The following is a 27,469-nucleotide window of genomic DNA, read 5'->3' on the forward strand; positions in this document are numbered from 1 at the left end:
GTGACGTAAAACCCAATTTTTGTTGGTACCGTATTTCATTTTACATTTAATATACTTTATTAACATACATGCCCATAAATAATTTATCGTCCATGAGCTTTCACTATACATATGAAACAAAAATTATCTATTTTATAATATTAACTTAATTCTTCTTAATGTTTAGTTTTGGTTTGGTAACACGAATTAATTATTTATAATGACGTAAGATTTATTTATATTGTTTTAAGGCTAAAAAGTCTATTAACATAACTAACATGGAGGTCGTCTATTTATCAACTTATCATAGCGAATTTATAATATTCTGAATTGTCTTAATGTCGAAGGCTTCAGTGTAACATAACACGCGCCAAAACTAGAACGTCTGTATTATGGCTGCGTTTTATTATTTATTGATAGCGTTTATTGGTAAATGAATGACATTATTTTTATAAGTATACTTATTTTTTAATATTCGTATACGTTTTTTTTTTTTAATTTAGGGACAGAAGTATTTGGCAGAGGATTACAGCCGGATAAAAGTGAAAACCAGTTATTTTTAAGTAAACGAGTTGTGACAGATTCTGGCGAAATTGATGGTGGAGTGCTTGTGAACGAAAATGGTATCATTGAAGGTATATTTACGAGGGACACTATAGATAAATTATTCAATGGATATGATAAGAATTTACAGGTAATATTTTGACAAACTCTTTCCTATTAACTCAATATACGGAAGATCAACAAATTTATACTTATAAATAGACAAATGATTTTCAATATCAAAGGTAATAGACGGTGGCGATTGGGCCTTAATGGCTGGTGTCGTGGATTCTCATGTACATGTTAATGAGCCAGGCCGTACATCATGGGAAGGGTTTGTGACTGCCACCAGGGCTGGAGCGGCAGGAGGCATTACCACCATTGTTGATATGCCCTTGTAAGTATATTATTTAGATTGCCTCTAAGTACGCTGTTAAGATTTCTATAACTGTGCTATTTAGGAGTGTTTAAAGAATGAATTCAATATTTCTTTATAAAGACAGGAGACTTCATTTCAATATGATATTTTAATTACCTTTTTAACGGTTTTATATGTATTTTCAATCGATCATATTTCTTTCAATTAATATTTATTATAAATATTATCATTTTCTACATACATTAGTTACGAATACCGTAAACATTTATAACTAGTTCATTTAAAATATTATATAATATAATTTAATAAAATCTTTGCTTTTACACTAGATTTTACGCACAAGTTTGGTATTATTTAATATAACATTATTTAACGCTTCTTGTTAAAATTAATTGTAGTTATCATTGGCAATTAATCCGAACAAATAGACAAACCTTGAAGCTGTATTTATATCTACTATTATATTTTTATAAAATAAGTAAATTAGAAATGTTTGAAAATGGAAAACGAGTTAAGTGATTAAGATGTGCAGTCATTAGAAACAATAAGACATATAATGTATATGATATTTTACAGTTATAACTACAGATAAATTATACTTTGAGAAGAAAAGTAGATTTATTACAGAAATATTCCTTACAAAGTTTATCCATGCATAGACTACATATATCGTCGGTACCATAAAAAATTGCGAATAATAAGTGTGCGTTTACGCGTGATCATTATAATATTCTAACAAAAAATGTTCTCATTATATTCTATTTAAAGATAAATAATGTAAAATTATATTTCATATCCTTTGTAGGAATTCTGTTCCACCGACGACTTCAATTGAAAATTTAAAAACTAAAGTCTCAGCTGCCAAAGAAGAGGTGTACGTAGATGTGGCATTTTGGGGAGGATTGGTTCCTGGCAATGAGGTTTTATTATTTACTAATTAAATAATAATAATAATAGTTAATTTTTTTTATCAATCTGCAGTTTTTTTTTGTAGGAGGAATTACAGAAGCTAGTTAGAGCGGGTGTTGTTGGTTTCAAAGGTTTTTTAATCGATAGTGGAGTGTCGGAGTTTCCTAATGTTGAAGGTGATGATTTAGATAAAATATTTACAACGCTGAATGGTTCTGACATTGCGGTAGCGGTAAGGAAAAATGTCCTTGTTTTTTTAAAGTATCTTTTTATCATTAAATAACATTGTCTGTTCATTTTAGTTCCACGCCGAATTACCCATTAGCGACGACAACAATAGCAGTCTATGTGACAAATGCGAAAATCTAGGTAGCAATAATTAGCATTTAAAAATATTATTATTTTACATAACTTATTATAATTTATTGTTATAGCGTTTAAATGATTTTGGTCTTAGGTTTTTTTATTTATTATCTCTAGATCCGGTCCTATATAGCACGTATCTATCATCTCGACCACCTCAAATGGAAATTGATGCTGCAACATTACTTGCGAAATATATTGCTAAATATGAGTAAGTAATATTAAGTAAGTAGTAAACTTACTAATTTAGTTAACTTTCTTCATATTTAAGGTTGAAATTAATACGATTAATCTATATTAGAGCATTCTGTAGCATTTTTTACACAACAGAAAAAATATAAAAAGAATGGTACCAAGTTATCACATTTCCAACATATAATAATAATAGCTCCTTTCTTATTTACAAACAAAAGTTAGTACGTAATATTTACGGCATAAAAATTTACTAACAAAAACACTTTTACTCTAAATGTATACATATATGGTTTTATAACGTACCTACTGAGTTGTGATAGTAAAAAAAACGGTTGTCTCAATATAACAAACAGACACTTCAATTTTATTTATATATAGGTATGTATAGATAAATAAAATTAAACTCTCTAAGGGAACGATATGGATACTATAAAGAATAATATATATAATACCAGTAAAGGAAGCCGTGGTACTTTCCGTGTTACTTCAACAGGTCAGGATATTTTTATATTGTTAAAAATAAATGCTAATTATATGAAGAATTGATAAATCCTATGACAAAGTCGCTGTCTCTTATTGATCTCGAGATATTTACGATGCAATAAGGAAAACGCGATTTTTACTACTCTAAAACGCTACGTACGTTTTATAACAACATAATTTTTTTTATATTTTTTCAGCGTCCACGTGCACGTCGTTCACGTGTCAGCTGAAGGTGTAATACCGATTTTAGAAAAAGCTAGAGAGTTTAGAATCCAAAATGGATCGAAGCGTTGGAGAGGGGGTGTCACAGCTGAAACCTGTCACCATTATCTTACATTGAGCTCGGAACAAATCCCGCCAGGACGCACGGAGTATAAATGTTCACCTCCCATAAGAGACATCAACAATAAGGTGAATTCACGTTTCAAACTTCTATAGCTATATTTTCAGTTGATTTTAAAGTAACTATAAAAATAACTTCTACAAGTTTAGAACATATGTAACTTCTACAAGTTTAGAACATATATATGTTTGCGTTAAGACAATATTGAGATAATTGATTGATATAGAGATTCCATTAAATAATTCATAAGTACTTAGAAACAAAAATAATTAAAACGTTTGAATATTTATATGCTATACAAACAATATAATATTTATTATTAATAAATTTATACACAGCCAAGTCTGAATGCAAAATATATTGCTTGGACTGCTTGTTTTTGTTATATTTTGTGTTTCTGTTATAAGTTTTGTCCATGAGCATGTTTTTCTTAGTGACTGATAGAAAAAACATCTATACATTTTTATTTCTCTGTAAATGTTTTTCTTAACATTAAATGAGATTTAAATGATTCTAGTTGCGACTGTGGGAATATATAAAGCAGAGAAGAATTGATTTGATAGCGTCCGATCACTCCCCGTCAGTCGCTGGCCTCAAGAGTCCTAATTTCATGACCGCTTGGGGTGGTGTATCGTCCGTGCAATTCGGTAAATGCAAAACAAATACTATTGATATCATCACTTAAATATGATAATGGTTTTTATATGAATATTACTCTCAGTACAATTATTAAGTTGAAATAGAATTATAATTACCGTATATCCAAAATAGTTAACCAACTTCATAATTGTCATAACATAGTTAGGTACTGATTTCCCATAACCCCCCCTCCCCGTCCATGTTACGTTTTACCAAAGCGCACATTTTTACTTACCCACACAAATAAATATTTTTTATGACATGATATCACTTTAAAGACATTGTAAGCAACATACTTCTGTGTTAACTTTAACGAGTACCTACCAACTATGAAAACAAAATCAAAATGACGCACAAAATAATTAAAGATTTACAATGAAATATAAATAATATAGATTACAGTCTGGTCAGAGATTAATTAAAAAAATGGCTGAGCGAAAATCAAATTAAAACCGGTTTAGGTATATTTGGAATTAAAATTCACAATTACACAGACAAAACATTAATGAACAAAGCGTAATAAATAAATATTACTGTCGATCGTTAATAGTTTGCCTCATATATCTTTCACGAACTGAGCTCATTTAAAATTTTAGATAAGAAACAATATAAGTTGTATACATGTGATATCTATAATAAGAAAAGCATAGACAAGGATTTGAAATTCTCTAGCTCTGTTACAACTTACAATACATATTGGCGCCGATCTGTCCCAATTGTCTTATCAATATGAAAACAACAATAACAAGTGCAAAAGTCTCATAGATTTATGTGAAGGCTAATTATTGTTTGTTTAAATAGACGATAATGTTGTCCTTAATGTTGTAAACACCAGAAAAATATACACTATGTTCAAATTTTATTATTAATTATAATAAATTCGAATAAACTTCCAATGATGAAAGACATTATTTATTTCAATTTAGTCATTACTCTAAGTTTTTTCTTTATTTATTCATTCATTTTATATACAGGAAAAAGTACCTAGGTATTTTGTTCTGGGAATTTTAATTGAATAATTTGAATATTACACGCAGGCTTATCTCTATTTTGGACTGAAGCAAAAGCTCGTGGTTATAGTCTTAGCACTGTCAGCCATTTCTTGTCGTCGGGACCCGCTCGGCTTGCTGGGTTACACGACAAAAAGGGGGCCTTGAAACCAGGCCTTGACGCCGACCTGGTTTTCTTTGATCCTGACGCTTCATTCGTGCTTACACCAGATAAAATATTCTACAAGAACAAGGTAACAATATTATTATTGCCTTGGTATAATTTATTTGTTAAATTTTTTTTTCTTTATAATTTAAAAGATAGCTTGTGTGATAGCTTAATAAGTTATTTTTTTGTTCTTATACTAAATTTTAAAAATGTCAAATCGAAACAAATGATAACGTAAATATTTTAGAGAGCCGTTGTACGACGTTATATGATATTTGAGATATCGTGTTTGAGATTCTCATATCTAATTTAATACCGAATCAGTGCATCGGATATCCTTTGAGAACACTCTCACAATTATATGTTAAATAAATTTAATATGATAGATGATATTGGACATAATTTTAACTGATTATTTTTTTATTTTTAAGACATTTACATTTATAACATTTAAATTATTTGTTTCTAATTTCTATTCCAGCTAAGTCCGTATATGTACAAAGTCCTAACCGGGAAAGTGATGCAAACTTACGTGAGAGGTCGTCTCGTGTTTAACGATGGTCAAGTGTATGGCAACCCACAAGGAAAGTTATTGATAAACGAAGACGAGTTATATTGAGATTAATTTAGAAATAACTATAGAGGAAAAATCAAAGTATAGATCTTATTAAATTTTGTAAATTATAAGAATAAAAATATTTTGTTATAACTTATCTTTGATGTCAGTTCCATAAATTCCGCTTTTATCGAAAAAACTCAAGTATTTGTTATGTTTTTTTTTACCTAAAGTCTCTTAAGGGATTTTTATGACACTTAATAAATAAAAGCAAGAGTTTCGATGTTAATGCTTACTAATAACAAACGAATTACTTGTTTGGGAATTTGCTCGTTTTTAAAGTCGGTTTAAAAAATCTGGCTTTATTGAAAGGCATTAATTCAAGTTCATTAATTCTGTTTCACATATAATATTAATTATCTATTAATATTGACTAAATCTTATCGTGATGCTGACTGCCGGCTTTTTGAAAAAGTTAGGACAAAATATAATCCTACTTATAAAGAACATAAAATGTAGGTTTTGTACATGCTATATATAATTTTTCTGTAGAATTGAAAATTTTGGATTTTGATTTTTTGGCGATGCGCCCGAGTATAGAAAAACTTTTAAAATTTTCAGAAACAATACATGTTGGAAAATATAAAGAATGACTATTGTCACTCTTATCGATTATATGCCATTTTATATTATGGCATATAATCGATAGACCATATAAAATATTATATTAATGGTCTATCGATTTAAATTTTTATGTAGGTATAAGGAAAAATGTAGAGAAGATATTTATATCTTACAATTAAAGAAGTCCTTGAAAATTAGGTATTTATATCTCTCGACTCAAATCTTATTATTTATTTATTTATGTACCAAGAGTTACAAAATTAGTTACAAAAGAGAAGTGATGTACAAAGGATAACTTATCTCTAAAAAGAGATCTCTACCAGAAACCCTATTGATAAAGGAAACTAGAGAAAGCGTCTTAATAACCATGAGATACAACCGCAATGATAATGATGCCAACTGTTCGTTAACATTAGAGAAAAATTTAATAGTCTTAGTAGTTAATAACTTTGGAGTTAAAGATTTCCACAAGCGGATAAATAAAATAAAGAAAACATCAATTGTTTTTCTCTAAGCGCAAAAACATCGACAATAGTTTTCGATATATATATTCAAATTTAAAAAAACTTACTTAAATATTTTTCTTTTCAAATAAGACCACTTAATTCGTTTTAAAACAGTTTTATACCTGGGGCAGTCTCAACCATTAAGGACGTCAAAAGTCCTTTATTAGAGAGAACATTGCTTGTTTGGCTCATTTGGTCAGTAGAAGACGCTGCCAAATGCTGGTAAAGGATTACCGACTAGCCTGCATCATCATTTTAAAAAAATCAAAGGTGATGAACGAGCAGACGGCCTGCTTGACGGTAGGTAGTCACCATCGCCCGAGAACATCTACAACATAAGGGATGTTGTGGATGTCTCCCTAACCTTGATTGTAGAAGAGAGAGAAGAAAGGGAAAAGGGAAAGGCAACCGGCTCTCTCATTTATCAGACGAAACGCAGCAAACGCAGCGATACATGTAATGGTTTTAATATAAAATAAAATATTAGTGGATAATGATTACATACCTCTATTGTTTTTTTTATGTATTTATTAAAATTAAACAGTGCCAATAATCTACAAGTCTCGGCTGACAACCGGGTTAACTCCTCTTCAAGCCATTACTGTTCAACTCCCATTCAACCATTACTACAACTACATTAGCGAGACATTGTATCAGAATTTTACAATGTGTGAAGTTTATGGAAGACATTTTATATTATGGTATAATTGATTATAATTGGTATAATTGGTTATGATACAATTAGTAAATTAGGATTAAAGTCATAACTAAATAACACGATAATTAGGATTATAAAATATGAAAGTATTACTAGTACATTTTTTTTTATTGGTAGAAATAAAATTAGTTTTGATGAAAAAAAAAATTAAACTTACTTATTAAATAATAAACATAAAGTAAGTCTGAATCATTTTCTTAGACTAACAAAGTATTTATTTTTAACTTGCGCAGAGAAAATACTATAAAAAATATTTTTAAATGCTCTATATCCCGTATTTTAAGAATATGTTTTTACTCTGTTCCAAATGTTATAAGTTGTTTAAATATTTAATTTTAGTCTGTGAATATACTGCAACCGTCCGTATTTAAATGAAAGAGTTTCGACAGGTGTAATAAAGATTTTAATGGAAATCGATAAAAGAACCAATAATTCATGAAGGCATTTGAAGATGTTTAAACATTTTTAGTTGTTCAATAAATAATTATTACATAGTGTGTGTTCGTATTCAAAAACTTAATACTTGGATATTCTAAACGGTTAGTATTGACATGAAAAGTGAATTTTGACAGTGATAGATACATAACCTAAGAGTTTATTATAAAACTTTATTGAATATTTGTATACTACATTCCAATGAGACTTTTTAGATGCCCAGTGTGTTGAGTGACACTGAAAGACCGAGACAACCAGACGCTTCAAAGATGCAACTCGAATGCTTGGAACTTGCGGGTTGCACTCTCGATCGGTATATCAGTGCCGACAATTCCCGCCCTTCGTTTCTTGAGGTTTGTTTTTATATTTATTAAATATCTTTAAGTGTTCATATTTACTGGCTGTTCCTACATGATCATTAACGAATTTCAATGTTTTAGATAACTGGTATAGCAGCCCAAGGAAGTCCAACATGCAGTGGTCTGAATGCAGGGGACTACAGGAATTTAGCATCATTGCTAAATCATCCAAATTTATCTCTTTTGAAAATTTTAAACAAAGTTCCTCTGCCCCCAGAGATAATGGAACACTTTGCTCGTATCCTTTTATATTTTACAATTTAGCTGAAATTACAAATTTTTTTATAAATATTTCTATAAAATATGGAATTACCATCAGTGTTTAGTTATGATTTTCAGTAGATATTTTATTTAATGATTGTATTAAATTGGTATGTAATAAAATATCCGCATAAATGGAACATATATGATTATATTATGTTCTCTTCAAAATTTTCATTTATTTAGTCTTTCTTTTATGTGTATATAGTAAGGAAAAAACCAGTTTCTATTTATAATATAGTAAGCAAAATTTAGCATATTGTTTAGTAAATTTTATTTCATATTTTGAATACTGCTGTTATTTAGATTTCAGGTTGTGATATATATTTGTTAACTTAATTTTTTTCCTTATCAATTTACCAGATATGCAATGTCACTGTTTAATGGGAGTGTTTCCAGAAATTAGCCGAGTATGGCTTGCTATAGACAGTAATATATATGTATGGGCCTTTGAGCATGGGAGTGATGTGGCCTATTTTGATGGTCTAGGTGAAACTATTGTTAGTGTTGGCCTCGTCAAGCCTAAATCTGGTGTCTTCCAGAATTTTGTAAAATATTTACTAGTTCTTACAACTACAGTTGAAATTGTTGTATTAGGTGAGATAATTTAAGGTTCTATTTCAACTCATACATTAATGTTATTTCTTAAAGACTACAACTAAATTAAAAATGTATAGTTATTGTATGATTTGTTAGATTTCTGATTTTTTAGGGGTCACATTTTCAAGTAGTAAACAAGATGGCACTGCAGAACTTGAAGAAATTCATCTTGTCCCAGAACCTGTATTTGTTTTGCCTACTGATGGTGTTTCTATGCTATGTGTAAAATCTACATCAAAAGGTAGAATATTTATGGGAGGAAAGGATGGCTGCTTATATGAGATAACTTACCAGGTATATAAAATACAATACATATGTAGTTTGAATGTATAACAAATATAATTTTAATAATAAATTAATATTTTAGGCACAATTAGGTTGGTTCGGAAAACATTGCAAGAAAGTGAATCATTCAACCAGTGCATTGTCATTCCTAGTCCCTTCATTCCTTAATGCTGCACTATATGATGAAGATTCCATAGTTAAAATTGAAGTTGATAACTCTCGTCACATTCTGTATACGTTAAGTGAGAAAGGATGTATAGAAGTGTTCGATTTAGGCAGTGACGGTGAGGGATTTAGTAAAGTGGTGAGATTGAATCAAGGGAAAATTGTATCATTGTCTGTGGATATTGTCAAGTAAGTTTTTAAATTCATAATCGACACTGACTTTAATGATTTTGTTATATGTTTTTGTTACTTCATGTTACAGAACGCTCGAGCCTAATAATTTTAAGCCAGTTATAGCTATATCAGCTGTAGAAGAATCAGAATCGGAACATTTGAATTTGGTTGCCGTCACACAAACTGGGGCAAGATTATATTTTAGTGCTGGAACTGGAGAGTAAGACTTTTATTTATATTTAATCCTAAGTGTTACTTAATGGTTGCATATTGGTTCTTTATCAAATTTATCATGAAAGGTGTCTTATAATATAAACTTACTTCCAGCTCCAGTCAAGGTGGACCACAGAGGCCTCAGTACTTGACACTGCTACATGTAAGACTCCCTCCTGGTTTTACCCCAAATGCATCAGTATTAAAACCCAAACAAGTGCACAGCGCAGTATACGACAATGGTAAGTATAAAGTAACACTTTAATAAAATAAGGATATTTCTCTTAATAATCAAACATAAAATCCATTGCAGAATAAAGCTGGCACACCTATTACTGCATTTAATCTTAGATTCATGAATAAGTTGTAGGTCCTTTGAGGTTTTTAAACATTTTTAACATTCTAGGTACCCTAGTGATGGTATGTTCGTCCAGCGGTGGGGAAGAGGAATCATTGTGGTGTTTATCTCGAGTCCTATCTGCTGCTGGCTTCAGCGAGGCTCACACAGCTCTACCATTAGACGGACCGGCCTGGGCTCTCACACCACTACCGCCAACACATTCAGACTTTTTATCTCCGGCGCTGCTTGCTAAAAGAGGTGGTTATATAACCCATAAATTTTATTATACTGCTATTTGTTACATAATCTCGTTTCTTATTTTCATAAAAGATGTATACGATGGACCCGGCACCCGCACGGTGAATCCATGGAATGCTGAGAGGTTTCGTCTCTTATAACTGTATTTATATCCAACGGAGAGCTTTATAATTATCGTGCTAATTATGAATGAAATCCATTAACTCACACTCAGATAAAAAGTTATAGCTATACATAGATTTCTGCATTGGTGTAGTGTGATCTCTGTTATAATCGTTGAAATATGTTATTTAAATCTCCGTCTGTGAGCTTCCTAATTGTTTTCCTGTGATGAAGCTCTATGAAACATTGTTTATTTGTTCAGAGGTGTGGTCGTCGTCTCGTTGGGCGGTGGTGAGTGCTTGGGGCGCCGCGGTGCTAGCGACGGGGGCGGCGCCGGATGTATTACGATCTCTGTTGAGGGACTACCGCGGACCGGACGCACAACCTGTCAAGGATATGTTTCAGGTTAAAATAGTCCATTCATTTATAATTCATCATAGTAAAAAAAAAATCATGGGTAGTATTGTTTATTAATACTTGAAAGTTGGTGACTATTATAATATATATAATTATAAAAGTTGAACTAAAAAGACACTTATATTAAAGTATTAAAGGTTGTACATCAACAATTATTATTTTAATTTTATGCTTTGCTAACAATAAATCTTTTTATACCTATTAAGACAAGGTTCTATTGATCGTATTCAACAAATGCTAGTTGCTCAAGTTTGGATAAATTAAATTCAAATTTATTATTTAAATGACATACAAAATCAACGAAGTCATAACAGTCGTTTGTTTTGTTGATTTTCTTATTATTATTTCGATAAGGATGAGTATATACTATGTAGCTAATTCTTACTATTTCGTCTTACAGCTCCACGGTATCGACCAGGCTTGTGCGTGTGCACTTTACTTGGCGTGCGAGGACACTAGTGACATGACAGTGAGCGAGTGGGCGGCGCGGGCGTTCTTCCTATACGGCAGTCAAGTAGCACCTTCACCGCTATACCAACAGACATCACAAATGCCTTCTATTAGTAAGAATAAATTGTATTTTATTACTAACGCCCATAGGGATCATAGTTGGAAATTTTAAGCCAGAGGTTATATTTGTGCTAAGACAATAAGGTCGATGTTCGTTTGAGCCCAGAATTCCTAGTAACTGATAATGCAGCTTGAAAAAATATTCAGCGAATCGTGAATGTATATCAGGGTTGCTAAGTTACTTAAAAAAAATTAGCATAACATATAGATTTTTGTATTACAAATCGTGTAACTCAGACTCAATTCTGTGAAACAGCAACAATTACTAAAAACAACTTCTTCTGTTCAGATTCACCGAAATTCTCACCGCGCCAAGTATCAACACCGATGTCAACGAGACCCCAGGACCAAATGCGTATGAACCAAATGAACCAGTCGTACCAACAGCAGCAGATGAACCAATCGATGGCAGTTCAGAACCAGACCATGATGCCCTCCTACCAACAGAATATGATGAGCCCCACACCATTCAATCAATCGTCGTTTAACATGACCCAGCAGCCGAGAGATAATTTCCCCCTACAAATAGAATACAGTGCAAAACACAACGGAGTATACATTTACGTCGGTAGAATCCTGAGTCCTATATGGAATTTGAAATGTGTAACGAAGTCAATGACGCCGGATAATAAGGAGTTTGTAAGTGGACCTAAAATAAAACATTTTTAATACATGAGCTTCACTGAAATAAGTTATGCTGAAAAAATACGGCTACGTCAATTTGAAAGAAATTAAGCTTAAATGTAGATAAACTATTTATACTAACTAACTATAATATAATGAAATACTAATATATATTTTTTAAGATGTCGAGTAATGTAACGGGCGAAGACTGTGCGTATATAGCGAAGAAGTTGCAACGAGTGTCCGCTTTCATGCAACGAGTGGGCGCGCCGCCTCATACAGAAGAACAGGCGTCTTTGCACGCGTTGAAAATGTTCATTAGTAAGTTTTATGACACGCTAGCCATTTGCACCAATTGCATTCGTTGGCCACATGAATTTATATATATAATTAACAGAGGAATATCTCTGAATTTAAATATTTTAGTTTAGTCTTAGAAGTCGTAGTTATAGCCTATGTTATTCCGACATGTAAACTGTATTCTAGACCAACAAGAACAACGATGAACATTAACGCATCATACATCCATCCCACCTCCTATATTTTGGAAATATTACTTTATAGCAAATTATTGAAACGTTGCTCTATTAATTTGACCTTTACTTGACTAAAAACGAACAAATTCACTGAATTTAATATTGCTATATTGAATGTTTTATTATTTCTGTTAGTGTAAATTTTAAGGACCCTTTTTTTATTTCAGCTATGGCAATTGAGATGTTGAGCTTATGGAAAGTTTTGTGCGAGCACCAATTCCATGTGATAGCTGCGAGTCTGCCGTCTGAACAACAAACGGCTTTACAAGCGGCAAGTTTCAGGTATAAAATATAATAATTATAATAAGTATGTACCCATAGTTTTATTCACCACAACCAACACGCCACAAGCCGTATTTACTACTTGGTTTCGGTCCGTAAATATGGTTAAAACCAGTTTAAAGCTGAGAAATAAAATATCACCCGATAATAATTTTATTATCTTGATGGTTTAACAACTTTAATTTACAACAAGACAATATTATTCTTTATTCGTAGAGAACTGCTAGTTGGTGGACAGGAGGTGGCGTGTCTTCTCCTCGGATCTCTCGTGGCTGGTTATTTGAGAGATAATGCATCAGTGGATGGCATCTCACAGAAACTGAGGCAGCTCTGCCCAACGCTATATAGACAGGAGGATGCTACATGTTCTAAAGTATTATTATTAAATTACTTTTACAATGTACCTCAAATATAACATACTAACGGTGTAACTATTACAGGCCAATGAATTGTTAATATTCGCTAAACAACAGAAGAATCCCGAAGAACGTGAGGAAATGTTACATCAGGCATTAAAACTTTGCAAGGTACTGAAAGAAATATGTTGTCTGTGAGTAAGTCGTATATGGATAACGTTTTTAACTCAACAATTTTACAGGATGTGGCGCCAAATGTAAACTTGCCACTGGTCTGCTCGAAACTTGTATCAGCAGGGTTCTATACTGGCGTAGTAGAACTGTGCGAGGCCTGTGCCAGTAAGTTAGACCCGCAGGATAAAGCCGTTTATTACTACAAGAGCGACCAACCCTCCCAAGATAGGGAGGGACATTTGGCTTATTATAGAAGGTAAAATAATGTTACTTATTATTATTTAATGGCAAGAATATTATTGTATTTTGTATTCTATTTGTCCTTAAATTATTGCTGGATACTTCCGCAAATTTCATCAATTGTATGTAGCCCTCTTAAAGTAGACTAGCAGCTATTATTGTGAATTCATAATGAACCTAAAGTAATTTATAATTATTGAGTTTATTACAAGTTAAAATTCTATAACTTTTATATCAGTACTTTTAACATTTTATGAACATGTTAATATTAATAAATGTAATTTTATCACAATATCTTAATAATGTACTACTATATTCTAGAATGGAGATTTATCGCGAAGTGTGCTGTGCGCTGGAGCGACTGTACGAGCGTAGTGCTGAAAGTACCGGCACTCCGCCCTCAGACACACACGCTTTGTCACCAGCAGACGCCAACTACCAGGTGACAACGGAAGCTGTGGTTTAATATATTTACAAAGCACTTACGTATATAGTTGATGTTATTTTGAACTCATCTGGAGATAGTGAAATTATAATCTCAAAAACAATGTTGGCTTAATTTTTCTTTCTGCTCGTAGGGTAGGAAATTGGTGTGGGACTGTTTATGCCGAGACGATGAGCTATTACACGTCGCAGTGTACGAGTGGCTGGTTTCTAAAAATTTGGGTTCAGGTAAGCCTTTGTGTAACTTTATTGTTTTAATATAGGTATATGCTTTATTTTTTTATGATGGCCAAAAATGCTTGTGTTACTTGTACTATATGTGTGTACGATTGTTCTAGAACTGTTGTCTTTACCGGGTGCTCCGCCCGCGTCGCTTCGTACATACCTGACTGCGGCGGCCCGTAGTGCGCCTGCGCCCGCTGCCCTACTTCTTCTCGACCTTCTGTGGAAGGTACTAGAAAAAGCTGGGGATCACCTGGCAGCGGCAAACGTTCTGGAGGGACTTGCTACTAAACCTGGGTATATCTCATAGTATTGGATTTTATTAAATGATCCTAAATATATTTACTGCTAATATAGTGTTTCCCCAAAAATGACATATTATTTGAGACTTTTTTGGAATGATTATTTATCATTATGTTACTAGTCGTTGTGGGAAGTATTATATGAACATAGTAAACAAAATAAACGCATATGTATAGTCCCTAAAACAAGAGTCCTATTACATATCAAAGATTCCTTTGTCATTAACACGTATTATATTGCTGAAGTTATGGTATTTATCCAATAGCACGGGCGCGACTCTAAGTCAGCGTATGTCGTGGGTGTCAGCGGGTGTGGTGTGCGTCCGCGGTGCCGGCGGGCGGGCGGCGGGCGGCTCGGAGCTGCTCCGTCGTCTGGAGGAGGCGGCGGAGGTGGCGCGAGTGCAGGCGGCCGTGAGAGCTGCCATGCGCTCAGTTCACTCTTCCGCCCCACCTCATTTGCTTCAACGGTTGGACGATGAGCTGCTGGAGATCACTCAGGTGTTTAGCTAGAATATACTATTGTAACATAATCCACGTTCTTACTATTTGTTTTCTCTTTGGTAAATTTTGCTATCTCTAATAAGAGGTCCTTTCATATGCTCTTGAGTTCATTAACTATCTCAGTTATATTAATCATATTTTTAAACGAACTATACATCTTTTAGGAAAATAAAGTTCCTCTTAAAAATAGACTTTTACATTGTATAAGTTTTATTTCCTACGTTATATTGTACTTAGTGGTAGATTTTAAATCTAGATTATTAAAGTTTTTTTTCTACACATAAGGGATATAAAAAAATAATTAAAATGTCCATCCTTTATTTAGTCACCTACCTCTTATTGCTTAATTACATAAGCTCGCAAATTGATTTTTATAATTAATATGATTTTTAGCTCTACGAAGAGTATGCCGACCGTTATAACCTGTGGGAGTGTAAGCTGGCAATAGTACAATGTTCCGGTCACAATGACGCCCTACTCGTAGAAAATATTTGGAGCAACATTCTAGCTGAAGCGGAAGCCGCTACTCGTAACCTGCCGACGCCTGATGAAAGACTGGCTTCAGTACTGAGCAAGCTGACTACCCTCGGCCGGGAGTATGTTAATACTGGCCATTGCTTCCCACTGTGTGAGTTACATTTTGTTATTTATTTATCTCAATATTCGTACAAGTCGTTGAAGCAATGCTAAATATGTTCATCGTTTCAGATTTCATCGTCCGACAATTAGAAATAATGAACTGCAAGTTGCAAGCCGACAAGAGCATGGTATTTAAAGCTATATTGAGTATCGGAGTGTCGTTGGAACAGGTTTTAGATATTTATATCAAGTGAGTTGTTTGATCGTCTCCCTTTTATAAAGCTAACTTTATATTGTCGAAGCTCAAAAGATTTTTTTTATTACAATATTTGTTAAATTGGTGAATCAATATCGATAAATAGATTGGTGAGTGTGAACGAGCGTGTATGGCTTGGCTGTGGAGACGAGTCGCACGTGTGCGCCTGTGCCGCTCTACTCCTGAACGCTGCTCGTGCCGACCTGCTGCCTCTGCCGCCAGCGCCGCGACGAAGAGCCCTAACTCGCTGTAAGGACCTGCATGAAGCGGCTTTATCCGCGCTACAGGTAATATACAAGAATTAATGCTTCTTTTATCAATAATACTTTACTATAAATATAGTGAAATCAATTACATGTCTTCGATGTGCTAGGCTAAAGTAAAAGAAAAGCTAGTCAGCATTCTGTATGCAACTATATTGATTACATCAGCCTCGTGACATTGTATTGCAAATTTTTAATTTATATAATTTTATTTTGAATATCAGAAAATGAGAGTAGTAGTTTGGGTGACGTCTCTGTCTGCTGTGTTATACTTTGATCATACTGCCTACAAGCATAATGCAGCACAAATTACAAAATATGAATTATTGTTTCAGAGCCGTCCGAATACACAACACCTCATTGATAAGTTAACAGTTGCGCAGGCGCATCTTGACCGGATGGATTGAAACATTTTAAGTCGACATCATGTTAATTAAGTTTTAGCAATTTTTATCATAACATTTCTTTTATATAAATTATTTTTTGATTACTTTAATAAATTTTTTTGGTTTGTTAAACAATAAAACGAAGTTGAAATCCTCAATAATAATATAATTAATTAATAATAAACAATAATATAAGTAAATGCTATTACAGTACAATCAAAAAGATCATATTTGTTGAATAAGTATTTTATAATGATACAGTCATACGATTTATGCACATCGTGTAATGTGTAAGGTGGCAGTGACTGATAAATTAATTCCACAATTCTTTTTTTTTTCGATCTAAGTGCTATATACATTGAAGCGATGATATGATAGCTACTTAACATGATCTAGTGCATGTAAAGATAAATATGATGTGGTTATATTACGATGCTCTGTAATTTCTATTTTTGTAAATAAATAATCTTCATATAATCAACTAGTATTAATATTATGTGCTTTTAAGATATAACGACGAGATCTAAATTATATAAAAAATTATATGTATGTATATTTACTTGGTTCGATCCCAACATTTTGTAAGTCCTTGGAAAAATTAAAAAAAAAATTAGACACTAACGAATCATAAATTCTACGGCGATTCATCAAAGGGATTCGTCGTTACCTGATCGTCTTCGGGGTAGGAGTACACGCTATTGTGGGCGCCACTGACGGTGGGTAGTCCTACTGTATTCATAGGAGATACTATAACGTTACTATACTTTACAGAATCTTTATTAGGCTCGTGCCTAATAATCGTCGTGTAGGAGGGAGTAGATTTTGTTGGTACGTCTCGAATCCTCGTCCCCGCCCTATAAGATCCAAATTCGTCTGGCGGCGGCGGTAAAGAGAATCCGTCTGATGTTTGCGTTATTTCCGAGGTCTCGTCGCTTATTTCTTTGGCTTTGTGGCGCATTTTTCTTGGCATTGTATAAAATGTGTTCATCTGTAACAGACAACAGTTGTATGGTTTGGAATGGTCAGAATGCGTAATTTATACTTTGTTTGTACATGTTATTACCGGTTTAGGCACATTGTAGCCTGTTTCTGGCGGAAGATGCATCACCAAATGGTCACAAAGTATGTCCGCGTCTCTCTTCCTGCTGATATTTTGTAATGAGTGGACCCTGCAGCTGGCACTGCGCTTTGCGAAGTCATTACACTTGGGGCTATCGTGTTCTTGCATGTCGTGTATATAACGTGCGGAGTGGAAGGAACTTGTCCTTCTAACGTCGTAATTTTTCATAGGATATTTCGTCATGGCGCGTCGGAACGACTCCGTCCGTCGCACGTTACATTCGCTGTCATCTTCACTGTCATGGAAGGTTTCACAGTTGGTATCTAAAAGATTTTTATGATATACAGGCTAAGCTATTTGCATTTGGAATAAAGTAACTTTTTGTATTATTATATATTTGATAGCTGTAAGGATGGTTTATGATACAAAAAAAAATATAGCGTCAGAGCTGAGAAGCGGTATAAATCTTATTTTGAACCACAGCCGTGGAAAATTACGTTTCGAGTTCGACATCGGTAAGTAGTAATTTCATTTTTAGTACATTAGTAAAGTATAAATATAATTATTATCAATTAAAAACAAATGAACTAACTCGATAGCTAGGTCTATGGGTACTAACCATAAAATCTTTATTACAATTTAAAATACTATTAATTTCTTATACTGACCGTCAGTGTACGCACACAGTGTATCCTTGTTATGCGGCGGTCGCTCGTGTGCACAAAGCACAAGGCCGCACGCCGCCAGTGCCAGTAACGCTACGCCCCCGCATAATGACAGAGCTAAAGTCGTTATGTTTGTCACCGCGCTTATTGTTTCCAAAGAGCCTGGACATGATATGTGGACTTAAAAATTGTTAAAGCTTTGATACTTATTGTCCCAGTGACAGAACATGCGTATATGATGCACAAATACGACATTCAATGTCAAACTTTCCCGCCATTTTTAAAAAATATATTTTTAATCTATTCAAAGTATAGATTAGGTTATATGATATTTTTTAGGTAAGCACTAAATAATGTTGTTCTTGTTTTATTAATCAATGTACAGTTTCAAGTCCATTACCTGCGCTCTCATCCACAATACTATCCTTGTCTATTTCCACGGTCTCACTGTCACCTTTCTCGTTGAAGGCATTGATCACGAATTTATAGTTTTCTTTTTTCGGTTCTTGGATCATAAATTTCGGTTCTTGGTTGATAATGGACACAAGTTGATCATCGGTGTCCAAGTCGTTTACTGTGAACTTGAATTTCTGTAGACAGAAAGTAAAGCTTGTTGAATAGTTAATGGATAAGTATTTAAAGCGTAAAATGTATCTGTTCCGACCTGCTGTAAGCCTCCATCGTGTCCTTCCTCGCACACGACTGTGATCTCCTTCATAATATTCTTTTCCGCTACACAATTAGCAGGAGGCCGCGGCACAGTCTCGTCAGTTACCATGAACGAGCAGCGTTTGTGTTCCAGCTCGTTGTTGATAACTCCATTTAAACCCCAACAATATATAAGAGCTAGGAATAAATATGGAAATGAAAATTACTACTTCCAAATGTTTAAAATAAGTTCAGAATTATGTTTTTCTTATTTGTATATCCTTTACCTTCCCACCTATCCTTGAGCATGTTACGGTTTTAGGAACGTTCAACAACATGAAAGATGAAATAAGAAACGCTAAGAGATTTTAACGCTTTAAGTTGAAGTTAATCATAAATATTGATATTCGTACTGACGACGATTTCGGCACAAAAAACAATGGCAATGGCAGTTTGGACTGCTCGATTTCGTTCTAAGGATGTAGAAGATACGTTTTTTTTTAATATTAGTAGATAATACATCATATAAGGTACATACTGTTAGTTCCATTCGGTCTCTGGTATTGCAAAGTGGCGTCCTGCGTTTCCAAGCTCAGCGTGTGGTTGTTCCTGAGTTTGATTCCATTAATTTCACTGATCAAGAGCCAGCGATACGCTGTCGGTTCAGGGTTGCCTTTGACTTTGCAGGTGAGGTTCAGACAATCGTTGTCCCCGATACCATACTCCACGATAGTTTCGTCCTCGCAGTATGGAGGATCTGGAAACGGTTTTTTTTATTTTGAATGTGTATTAAAAAACTATTTTATTCGCACATACAAGATCATACATATAACGTCGATGAAGACGGGGTCGCTGTAAGCGGAGCCCTGGTCGTTAGTGGCGGCGCACACGTATTCACCAGCCTCGTGGACCACCAGGGATGGAGCGACCGACTCCTCGGAGTTCAGGAGATCTTCCTGAATTAGTAATGAATAGGTGCAATTATATGAAACGATTTACGTATAAAATGGATTTCAAGTGATAAATATTTTTATAAAGGTTGTAAAATAAATTAAGTTCTTATTTAATCCGTGACGTACACTTTAGGAACCAGACCGCGTGAAGCCCATATAGAAACAAGAAGAAGGTTAAATGGAAAAGAAGCAGTAGCAGTTGGAGAAAAATCTTGTTTATAGCGTGCATGATAACTGTTGAAACAATCAATGAAGCGCTTAAAGCGGTCAATGGTAATATGAAGCAAGCGAAAATGTTCACCTCATGGAACCATATGAGTTGGTACACAGCGGGGTTCGCTTGGTAACTACAGTTGAGTGTCACGTTGGATCCTTTCACGACGGACAGCGTATTGTTTATTAGAACTTCCTCTGTCATTATTTCAAGGACGGGCGGATCTGCGAAATAATACTATTGTGTTTAAAAACATTTTTCTACTGATGTATAATTTAAGTTTCTTTGTGAACGAAAGGGAAAAACGTTGATTTTAGCTCTCAATAGGATTTTTTGTTTCTGGTAAAAAAAACCGGAGTGGAACTTCCAGATTCCAGCAACATATCAGGTTTTGGAAGAAAAAAGGACCTATAAGGTCTTCCAAAACTCATCTTTACTTATAGCTATCACACAAGCAGCTAAAGATAAGCTAAAACATTTTTTTTACCAACGAAATTCTTGTTAACATAAAATATGAGCTTTGTCCTCTTCATACTGACATTGGCGGAAATTATGTGGATATTTTCGTGTAAACAAATGCGAAATATACAAAGCTCCTGATAAGAAATGTGAAGACAAAACTCACAGAGCACAGTAATGGGCAGGCTGGGTGCGCACACGTACTGTTCGTCCGCGCGGCGGTGTGCGGGCGCGCAGCAAGTAACTTGCGACTCGTCGTGCTTGTGCGATACACTTAATTCGATCTCACTGACAACCAGCCGCTGAGACGATTCTATCTGTTCGGATGAGAATGAAGGAAATTCATTAAAAAAAAATACACTTATCTTACCTTTAAACTGTAGCAAAGGAGAAATCCCAGAAGAGAAAAGAAAGTTTTAAATATAATGCCTCATAATGATATGAAAAATAACAAAAAAATCGAGAATTTCGCATACCGTAGTGTTCTGCTCGAGGTTAATCAGCTGTTCGTCATTGAGGCGCCACTCGAGTGCTGGCGGAGGTCGTGCTCCTAACACACGACACTGAAGCGGTAAAGACGCACCCGCCCGCACTCGCACCGCACCCTCTACACCCAGCGCCCTCACGGACACCAGCTGCGGCGGCACTACCATAGACAATAATATTATATGTAAGCACACTTTCGTGCTGGAGATTTAGCTCCTCTTGACCGATAAAATTTTTGAAGGAATAAAAAGGAAGGACAAAAACTTACAAACAATCAAATTTTGAGGTTTGTATTACTCTATGATTCAAGAGGTACACCTCTCCTATACTAGTAAGTACAGCAGTAAATATTATAGGGATTAGGAAAGCCTTATACGCATAACCCACTTAGAACCAACTTCTGTAATATGACATATTGAAAGGAATACATTTTGTCAACTAACAGAACATATCTATGGTGACGTCAATCGTGAGTGGTGGCGTCCGTTCGTTGTTTTTGGCGAAGCAAGTGAGGACTCGTCCGTGGTCTTCCCTCCTCAGTGGACCGTACATGAGATCGCTCCTAACGCGCTGTTCCGAAAGGGGGGTGCTCGTGTCCTTGAGCATTCTTTGGTCCGCCCACCAGGAAAGAGACGATTGCGGCTTCCCTGAATTATATTAAAATTAGATATTCATTTACAAATGGACAAAAATTCATGACATCGCCATATTTCCTCTATTACTCCCAAGTAGTCCCCTAGACCACCGGCAGATCATAGAAGACTTTGCAGTGACTACGTCGGGACACAAAAAAATGGCTGTTCGTCACTCGTAAGCCAAGGTCCACGAAAAATAATATTTCATAATGAAGCAATAACATTTTCAATTTTCACACATCAATGAAGGCTTATAATATATAAAGCAGCGACTGTTAGTTGTAAAAACTTGTACACCTACTTCATATTCAGTATAACGCATCACGAAACTAAAACAATTTTCCCTTGTGATATGTAATATCTATTCTTCACATTATTTTTATTAAAAATATTGTGTTATAAATAGTTCTTCGACAAGTGCAGGGTTCGGACCAACAACCTCCGCCGTATCGCTTGATAGTTTTTATTTGCATTTTAACTCAAGTATCTGCTCGACAACGCTTAATGTTAAGCTATTTAATATCGGTGATGGCATCTTTATGTATGTCTTTTAAGATTAAATAATAATAAGTAACGATGGTTAAATATAGAAAATACATTATTATACCGAAGCCGTTTATTTTATACATAAAACGTCTTAAGGGAGACAAATGTTTTAATCGTGTTCATGAATTTATTATGAAAGAGCGATTCTACAATTGCTTACTTGGCAAAATGTCATGTTTATACCCTCAGCAGCTTAGACTGGAAACTCTTGTAAAGTTCCACAATGATATCACCGGCACACAAAAAAAAAAAAGTTGTTTGCGCATTTGACGAGACCCATATATTTTTATGTATTTTGACCCGCTGAATCCGAATATGAGGTCCATTTTACCCCTACACGTCCAAAATTTGAGAAAACTTCAAAAAACCGTAAAAAATGACAAAAATCGGCGTTTCTGGTGATATAAAATTTTTTTTTGTGCTGAACTAAGTATGATTTTCATATTTTTCAATCTTCTCAATACTTACACAAAGTTTATTCAGACCATTAGCAGTTTTAAGTATAGAAAAATCGCACAAAACTCTCAAAAATTGCAAAAAATGCGATTTTTATCAAAAAAAAAAATTTGTTTCTCTAATTCAAGTACGATTTATATGTATTTTGATATCTTGAAATCACATTTAAATTTTTTTGGTTCATTATTCCTTTTAAACTTGAAAAGATAAAAAAATTGTAAAAAAATTGTCATTGTACATTAAAAAAAAATTGACTGAACACGATTTGATGCCTGAAATAAAATCTTTACAATGAAGAAGTGTTGAACATTTCAAAATCTGTTAAAAACACAATACATAGAAAGATTGGGGAAAATGATTTCCCAGAACTCTAAACTTTTCTTCGTTTATATCGAACTCTCTTATCCTCAAATGATCTACGCAGTGGATTCCTCTTCCGTTTTCGACCATCTTCAGGTACATCTCTTTTTAACATCCAGCAAAAATCTGCCATCATGTTAAGATTCCAATTCCTTTGGTATCTACTCTCCATTTCACTTATGTCTTGGTGGAATCTTTAAAGACTAGATCGCTTGTGCCTGTGACCAGGGCACCTCCACGTGGTGACGGTGGACAACCGAACTATCTGACAGAGTCCCTGGGTTAACGGCGTGTGTGCCGTCATGGCAGGTACAAGTGATAAGTACTTTACGATGCAGGGATTCGGAACCCCAGTATCGGCGTCTGGTCAGAGTGAGAAAGCAGGCTCGCAGGCGTCGTCATCAAGCGACTGCAGCTCTTCAGTAGTGGGTAACTTGGCTACTGCAGGGTACACTATTACAAGAAGTAATTCGCATCTGTGTGATAAAAGTGCCGATTCGTTTTGTTACATTTGTGGGGAATTCAATTTGGAAAGAAATCGAAGACCATTTTCTGATAAGATAAAAAAAATTTATGAAGAATGTTTTGGTATCCAAATTACTAATTTGGATTCGGCATGGGTTCCACATACGATTTGTAGTCGATGTAGTGCAATGTTAACCCGTTGGGCAGAAAATAAAAAGCAGGAAAACTTGAAATTCACAATACCAATGGTATGGTATGGTATGGTCTTCACCAACAAGTTTTACGGTTTTTTGAAGTTTTCTCAAATTTTGGACGTGTAGGGGTAAAATGGACCTCATATTCGGATTCAGCGGGTCAAAATACATAAAAATATATGGGTCTCGTCAAATGCGCAGACAACTTTTTTTTTTGTGTGTCGGTGTATTCATTTATTAAAGGAAAGGCGGACTTAAAGTTACAAGCATTGTTACAAAACAATTAGCCTGGGTAAAGTTTAACTGTAGAAAATGAAAAAATCAATGCCTCCATAAAGCCCAGATAAGATATTCTCAAGAAATAATTGTGAATTACAAATACCACAAGCGGAAAAATAAAATCAATAGTGAGCATGCCACGTATTAGTTCGTCAGAATGTATGACTTATTCTTTGCGATGGTGTGCTATTATTTATAGAAAGACGTTTCCTCACCGCCGAATGCGACGCAAAAAAGATGCACGGTATCGCCGACGTAGTAAGGACCAATGTTTCTGCTCGTGTTAGAGCCGATACTAGCTGTAGTTACGCGTGTACCATTCTCGTGTATCACCCAAAGTCTCTGTGGAGGCTCTGTGGAAATAAAACTATGTAAGTGGATATTCTGTGTTAGATTTACTAAGCTTTACTGTTTTACAAAAAAACAGAGATGGTTTTAATTGCTCCGTTTTTAAAACCAAAAAAAAATTTTTAATGACGCAATATTTATATCATATAATTGTTCGTAAATGAAGTGAATTGTTCCGGCACTGTCAGCTTCCTCATTAGCCCGCGGACCAATTAATCGGTGCTGCGACTGCGCTATTTCACGAGAAAGGTAAATATTTGCCATTCAAATTTTATAGAGAAATGAAAACAACGAGTTCTGGTGGTGGTAAATTAAGGCAAAAAAGAAAACCTATTCATAATGGTTCCAATACATAAACATATACGTGGTAGAGATGTTTTTTCTTCCGATCTTTTTCTATTTATAACTCCTAAACGGGCGACGGAACAAACGAATTAACTCTAATATAAAACTTGCCAATGACATTAAACTGGATGTAGGTTTTGTGCATGGGACTGGTCGCGAAGTCCGCGTGACAGTGGTACAGCCCAGCATCAGAGGCCCTCACGCTGAGGATCTGCAGCTTGTCCAAACCCTCACTCTCTGAAGCCACGAGACGGTATCTCCCGCCTGACGACATGACGCTACCCGCGCCACGCAGGTCGCGACTGCTGGTGCAATCATGTCACATTTTAATTTACTCTTTAGGATTAATCATGCTGAAGCCAGGATTGAATATTAACGTTTACGTGATGTTTTATTTCTATTTAATTACGTTGTAACTTAAGAAATCATCACGAACATGTCAGTCAACTTCGGTTCAGTAGATATTTTTTTTTCAAACAGTACTTCTATAGTTTGTGATAGTCGACGATGTAAATAGAATGTCAATAGGTTAGTAGGTAGGGTCCGCTGTGCGTTAAGGTCACAAATCATCTTCCAATTAGATAAATATGTACGTAAATGCACTCTGCCGCTACTGATATAATTGAGATTCACTATTAGGAATATAAGTAAACAGTATTTGGTTTAAAATTTGGCTTAATTTCTAATGGTAATCACCTATAGAAGGCAGTTGTGGAACCATTTCTATACCAAGCCAAAATATTTAGCTTGTCATCTTCTTTCTCTGCTGTTACGTTGCAAGGTAGCTCCGCGCTTTGTCCCAATATAGCTTCCACTGAAATATGTTAAAAGAAAAAATAGTTTATATTGTTTTTTATTATAGAGACACATATAAATTAAAATATCTGATATAAACAAAGCTACGCTCCAATAGTAGATCAATGAGACAGAATAAAAAAGTACAAGTTACTATTAACAAAGTAGCGTCAAAAAATGTCCGTTTAAAGAACTGATAGGTCTAAATAAAGGCGTCCTATTAGTTTTTATTTTTGAGGAAACACGGTTACTACATAGAAATTGAATATAAGTGAACTTAAAATTGAACATAACATAAGAATATAAAGTATGTTACAATGTATAATTAATATTTAAAAAGAGTAATAATTTTGTTTTATGAATTTGTAGGAAATAAAAAAAAACAAGATATGATTTGCATCGGCCTTGCCTTTAATAACTGGTTTTCGAAAAATTATATTACATTACTATATATTTCTTTTATGTGTAATTACAGTCTCAATTTGCTTAGAAACGCAGAACGTTATCAATGAGACGTTTTGTAACAAAATAATTCAATATTTTGCGGTGGTGTGGCTTACACGTTGTCACTAAAACCAACTTATAGTATGTATCTTTATTAGCATTTTGTTTCATTATATCAATGTAATATTTGGTTATATTGGCGCTGATTTATTTAGTGTTGAATATTAGTTTATAGAAAATTTTAAACAAATAAACAGCAATGCGTAAGATAAAGTATTATTAAATGGGTCTCGTTTTCGGTATTAAATATTATTCTTATTTATTACAAGTTAACATTAATGTTTATTTTTGTTCTAAAAAAACAATTCCGTAAACAACGTATTAAGACAAAAAAAAGAAATTGATTACATTGTTTTCTTTTCTACTCTTTGAAATATTTTCGATTGAGTTCTCATTCAAGCGTTGAAAGGTAAATTTATTTCAAGTCAATGTCGCAAATATCAAAAATTATTTTAAAAGACTAGAATTTGTCTGATTTATTAAACATATTACATCGAGAATAATTTTATTTCATGACAAAGTCCCGCTACTAAAAATAAATGGCAATGCAAAAGACGTCAGAAAAAAGTTAAACATTCAAATTTATCTTATATACGACTTACGAGTAAATCGGAGTCTTATACAATTTAAGTCTTCGTTTTTCGGACCTCACTCATGACTACTTAAATTTTGTAAAGAACCGGTCAAAGTGACGATAATTTATTAATTTTATACAGAAAATCGAAATGTACTGTTCGTTTAAAATTTTTAAGTTTTCTGTAACATAAAAAAATAACGAAATTGTACGAATTTTGGTAAAATTGTAATGAAAACATAAAAAATACGTAGACAGTTCACATTTTCATTTGAAAGTCAAAACCTTCGTAATGTAAACCTAGCAATCACTGCAAATGTTACATTTTGGTTTTTATTATTATTACAAAGTTTTAATAATTTGCACTTAATATACCTACAACATATAAAACAAATAATTTTACCTGTAACAACATCCTGAGCGTTAAAACGATTAAGTAACACAGCCACAATGATAAACAAACAATAATTATACATTTTACACTAAACGTAAGATTTTAAAAATAATCTTCAATATTCTCATCTGTTCTCACATATGAACATATTATTTAGTCGAAAATGACGTTAGTTTGCGCGGGCATCGCTCGATTGGGCGAGCGGACACGCGGTTCAATTGACGCGTTCGGTTGCAATAAACGTCGTCGGTCCAGGGAGTACAGGACTCCGGGCCGCTTCCGGAGCGCCCGGCCTAGTGACGTCACTACCGCCGCTCAAACACTGCCCGCCTCATCGTTTACCTTACACT

General features: G+C 34.1%; 3 protein-coding genes across 4 annotated transcripts; 2 read left to right on the forward strand and 1 right to left on the reverse strand.

The window, feature by feature from the left end:
• The first annotated feature begins 221 nt into the window (after positions 1 to 221).
• Positions 222 to 5,690, forward strand: LOC116767780 (allantoinase-like). Its single transcript, XM_032658257.2, has 11 exons — positions 222 to 408; positions 483 to 673; positions 768 to 919; positions 1,707 to 1,821; positions 1,896 to 2,042; positions 2,113 to 2,179; positions 2,291 to 2,384; positions 3,049 to 3,262; positions 3,712 to 3,841; positions 4,871 to 5,076; positions 5,473 to 5,690. Exons 1-11 carry the CDS (start codon positions 372 to 374, stop codon positions 5,608 to 5,610), a joined length of 1,491 nt encoding a protein of 496 aa, XP_032514148.2. The 5' UTR covers positions 222 to 371; the 3' UTR covers positions 5,611 to 5,690.
• Positions 5,691 to 7,748: 2,058 nt separating this feature from the next.
• LOC116767411 (nuclear pore complex protein Nup154) lies at positions 7,749 to 17,216 on the forward strand. Its single transcript, XM_032657720.2, has 25 exons — positions 7,749 to 7,934; positions 8,046 to 8,183; positions 8,271 to 8,427; positions 8,814 to 9,047; positions 9,163 to 9,344; positions 9,418 to 9,689; positions 9,763 to 9,894; positions 10,002 to 10,129; positions 10,294 to 10,485; positions 10,850 to 10,992; positions 11,405 to 11,567; positions 11,864 to 12,213; positions 12,381 to 12,519; positions 12,902 to 13,016; positions 13,233 to 13,389; positions 13,457 to 13,543; positions 13,615 to 13,802; positions 14,108 to 14,228; positions 14,365 to 14,458; positions 14,569 to 14,749; positions 15,021 to 15,252; positions 15,649 to 15,883; positions 15,964 to 16,084; positions 16,197 to 16,377; positions 16,689 to 17,216. Exons 2-25 carry the CDS (start codon positions 8,046 to 8,048, stop codon positions 16,758 to 16,760), a joined length of 4,014 nt encoding a protein of 1,337 aa, XP_032513611.2. The 5' UTR covers positions 7,749 to 7,934; the 3' UTR covers positions 16,761 to 17,216.
• Positions 16,885 to 27,356, reverse strand: LOC116767206 (uncharacterized). 2 transcript variants are annotated; one of them, XM_061527577.1, is made up of 16 exons: positions 27,129 to 27,356; positions 25,549 to 25,666; positions 24,964 to 25,154; positions 24,375 to 24,512; positions 21,668 to 21,871; positions 21,215 to 21,384; positions 20,905 to 21,055; positions 20,367 to 20,503; positions 19,939 to 20,068; positions 19,651 to 19,869; positions 19,129 to 19,310; positions 18,865 to 19,054; positions 18,468 to 18,626; positions 17,803 to 18,122; positions 17,407 to 17,727; positions 16,885 to 17,327 (listed from the first exon to the last, which is right to left on the reverse strand). In XM_061527577.1, the coding sequence occupies exons 1-16, from the start codon at positions 27,199 to 27,201 to the stop codon at positions 17,280 to 17,282; spliced, it is 2,751 nt and encodes a 916-aa protein (XP_061383561.1). In that variant the 5' UTR covers positions 27,202 to 27,356; the 3' UTR covers positions 16,885 to 17,279. The 2 variants fall into 2 exon arrangements, with proteins under 2 accessions (XP_061383561.1, XP_061383560.1); XM_061527576.1 differs by having other exon boundaries at positions 24,964 to 25,157.
• Positions 27,357 to 27,469: the final 113 nt, after the last annotated feature.

This window comes from Danaus plexippus (genome assembly GCF_018135715.1).
Source record: "Danaus plexippus chromosome 9 unlocalized genomic scaffold, MEX_DaPlex mxdp_26, whole genome shotgun sequence".
NCBI lineage: Eukaryota > Metazoa > Arthropoda > Insecta > Lepidoptera > Nymphalidae > Danaus > Danaus plexippus.

Excerpts from the sequence above, each read along its gene's own strand:
- LOC116767411 (XM_032657720.2), top strand. The coding sequence starts at position 8,046 with ATGCCCAGTGTGTTGAGTGACACTGAAAGACCGAGACAACCAGACGCT. Across the intron at positions 8,428-8,813 it reads GATAATGGAACACTTTGCTC|ATATGCAATGTCACTGTTTA; the intron begins GTATCCTTTTAT and ends TCAATTTACCAG. Across the intron at positions 14,750-15,020 it reads GGACTTGCTACTAAACCTGG|CACGGGCGCGACTCTAAGTC; the intron begins GTATATCTCATA and ends TTTATCCAATAG.
- LOC116767780 (XM_032658257.2), top strand. The coding sequence starts at position 372 with ATGGCTGCGTTTTATTATTTATTGATAGCGTTTATTG. Across the intron at positions 1,822-1,895 it reads GATTGGTTCCTGGCAATGAG|GAGGAATTACAGAAGCTAGT; the intron begins GTTTTATTATTT and ends TTTTTTTTGTAG. Across the intron at positions 5,077-5,472 it reads AAATATTCTACAAGAACAAG|CTAAGTCCGTATATGTACAA; the intron begins GTAACAATATTA and ends TTTCTATTCCAG.
- LOC116767206 (XM_061527576.1), bottom strand. The coding sequence starts at position 27,201 with ATGTATAATTATTGTTTGTTTATCATTGTGGCTGTGTTACTTAATCGT. Across the intron at positions 25,667-27,128 it reads CGCTCAGGATGTTGTTACAG|TGGAAGCTATATTGGGACAA; the intron begins GTAAAATTATTT and ends AACATATTTCAG. Across the intron at positions 18,627-18,864 it reads TATTGTGGATGAGAGCGCAG|GCTCTTTGGAAACAATAAGC; the intron begins GTAATGGACTTG and ends TATCATGTCCAG.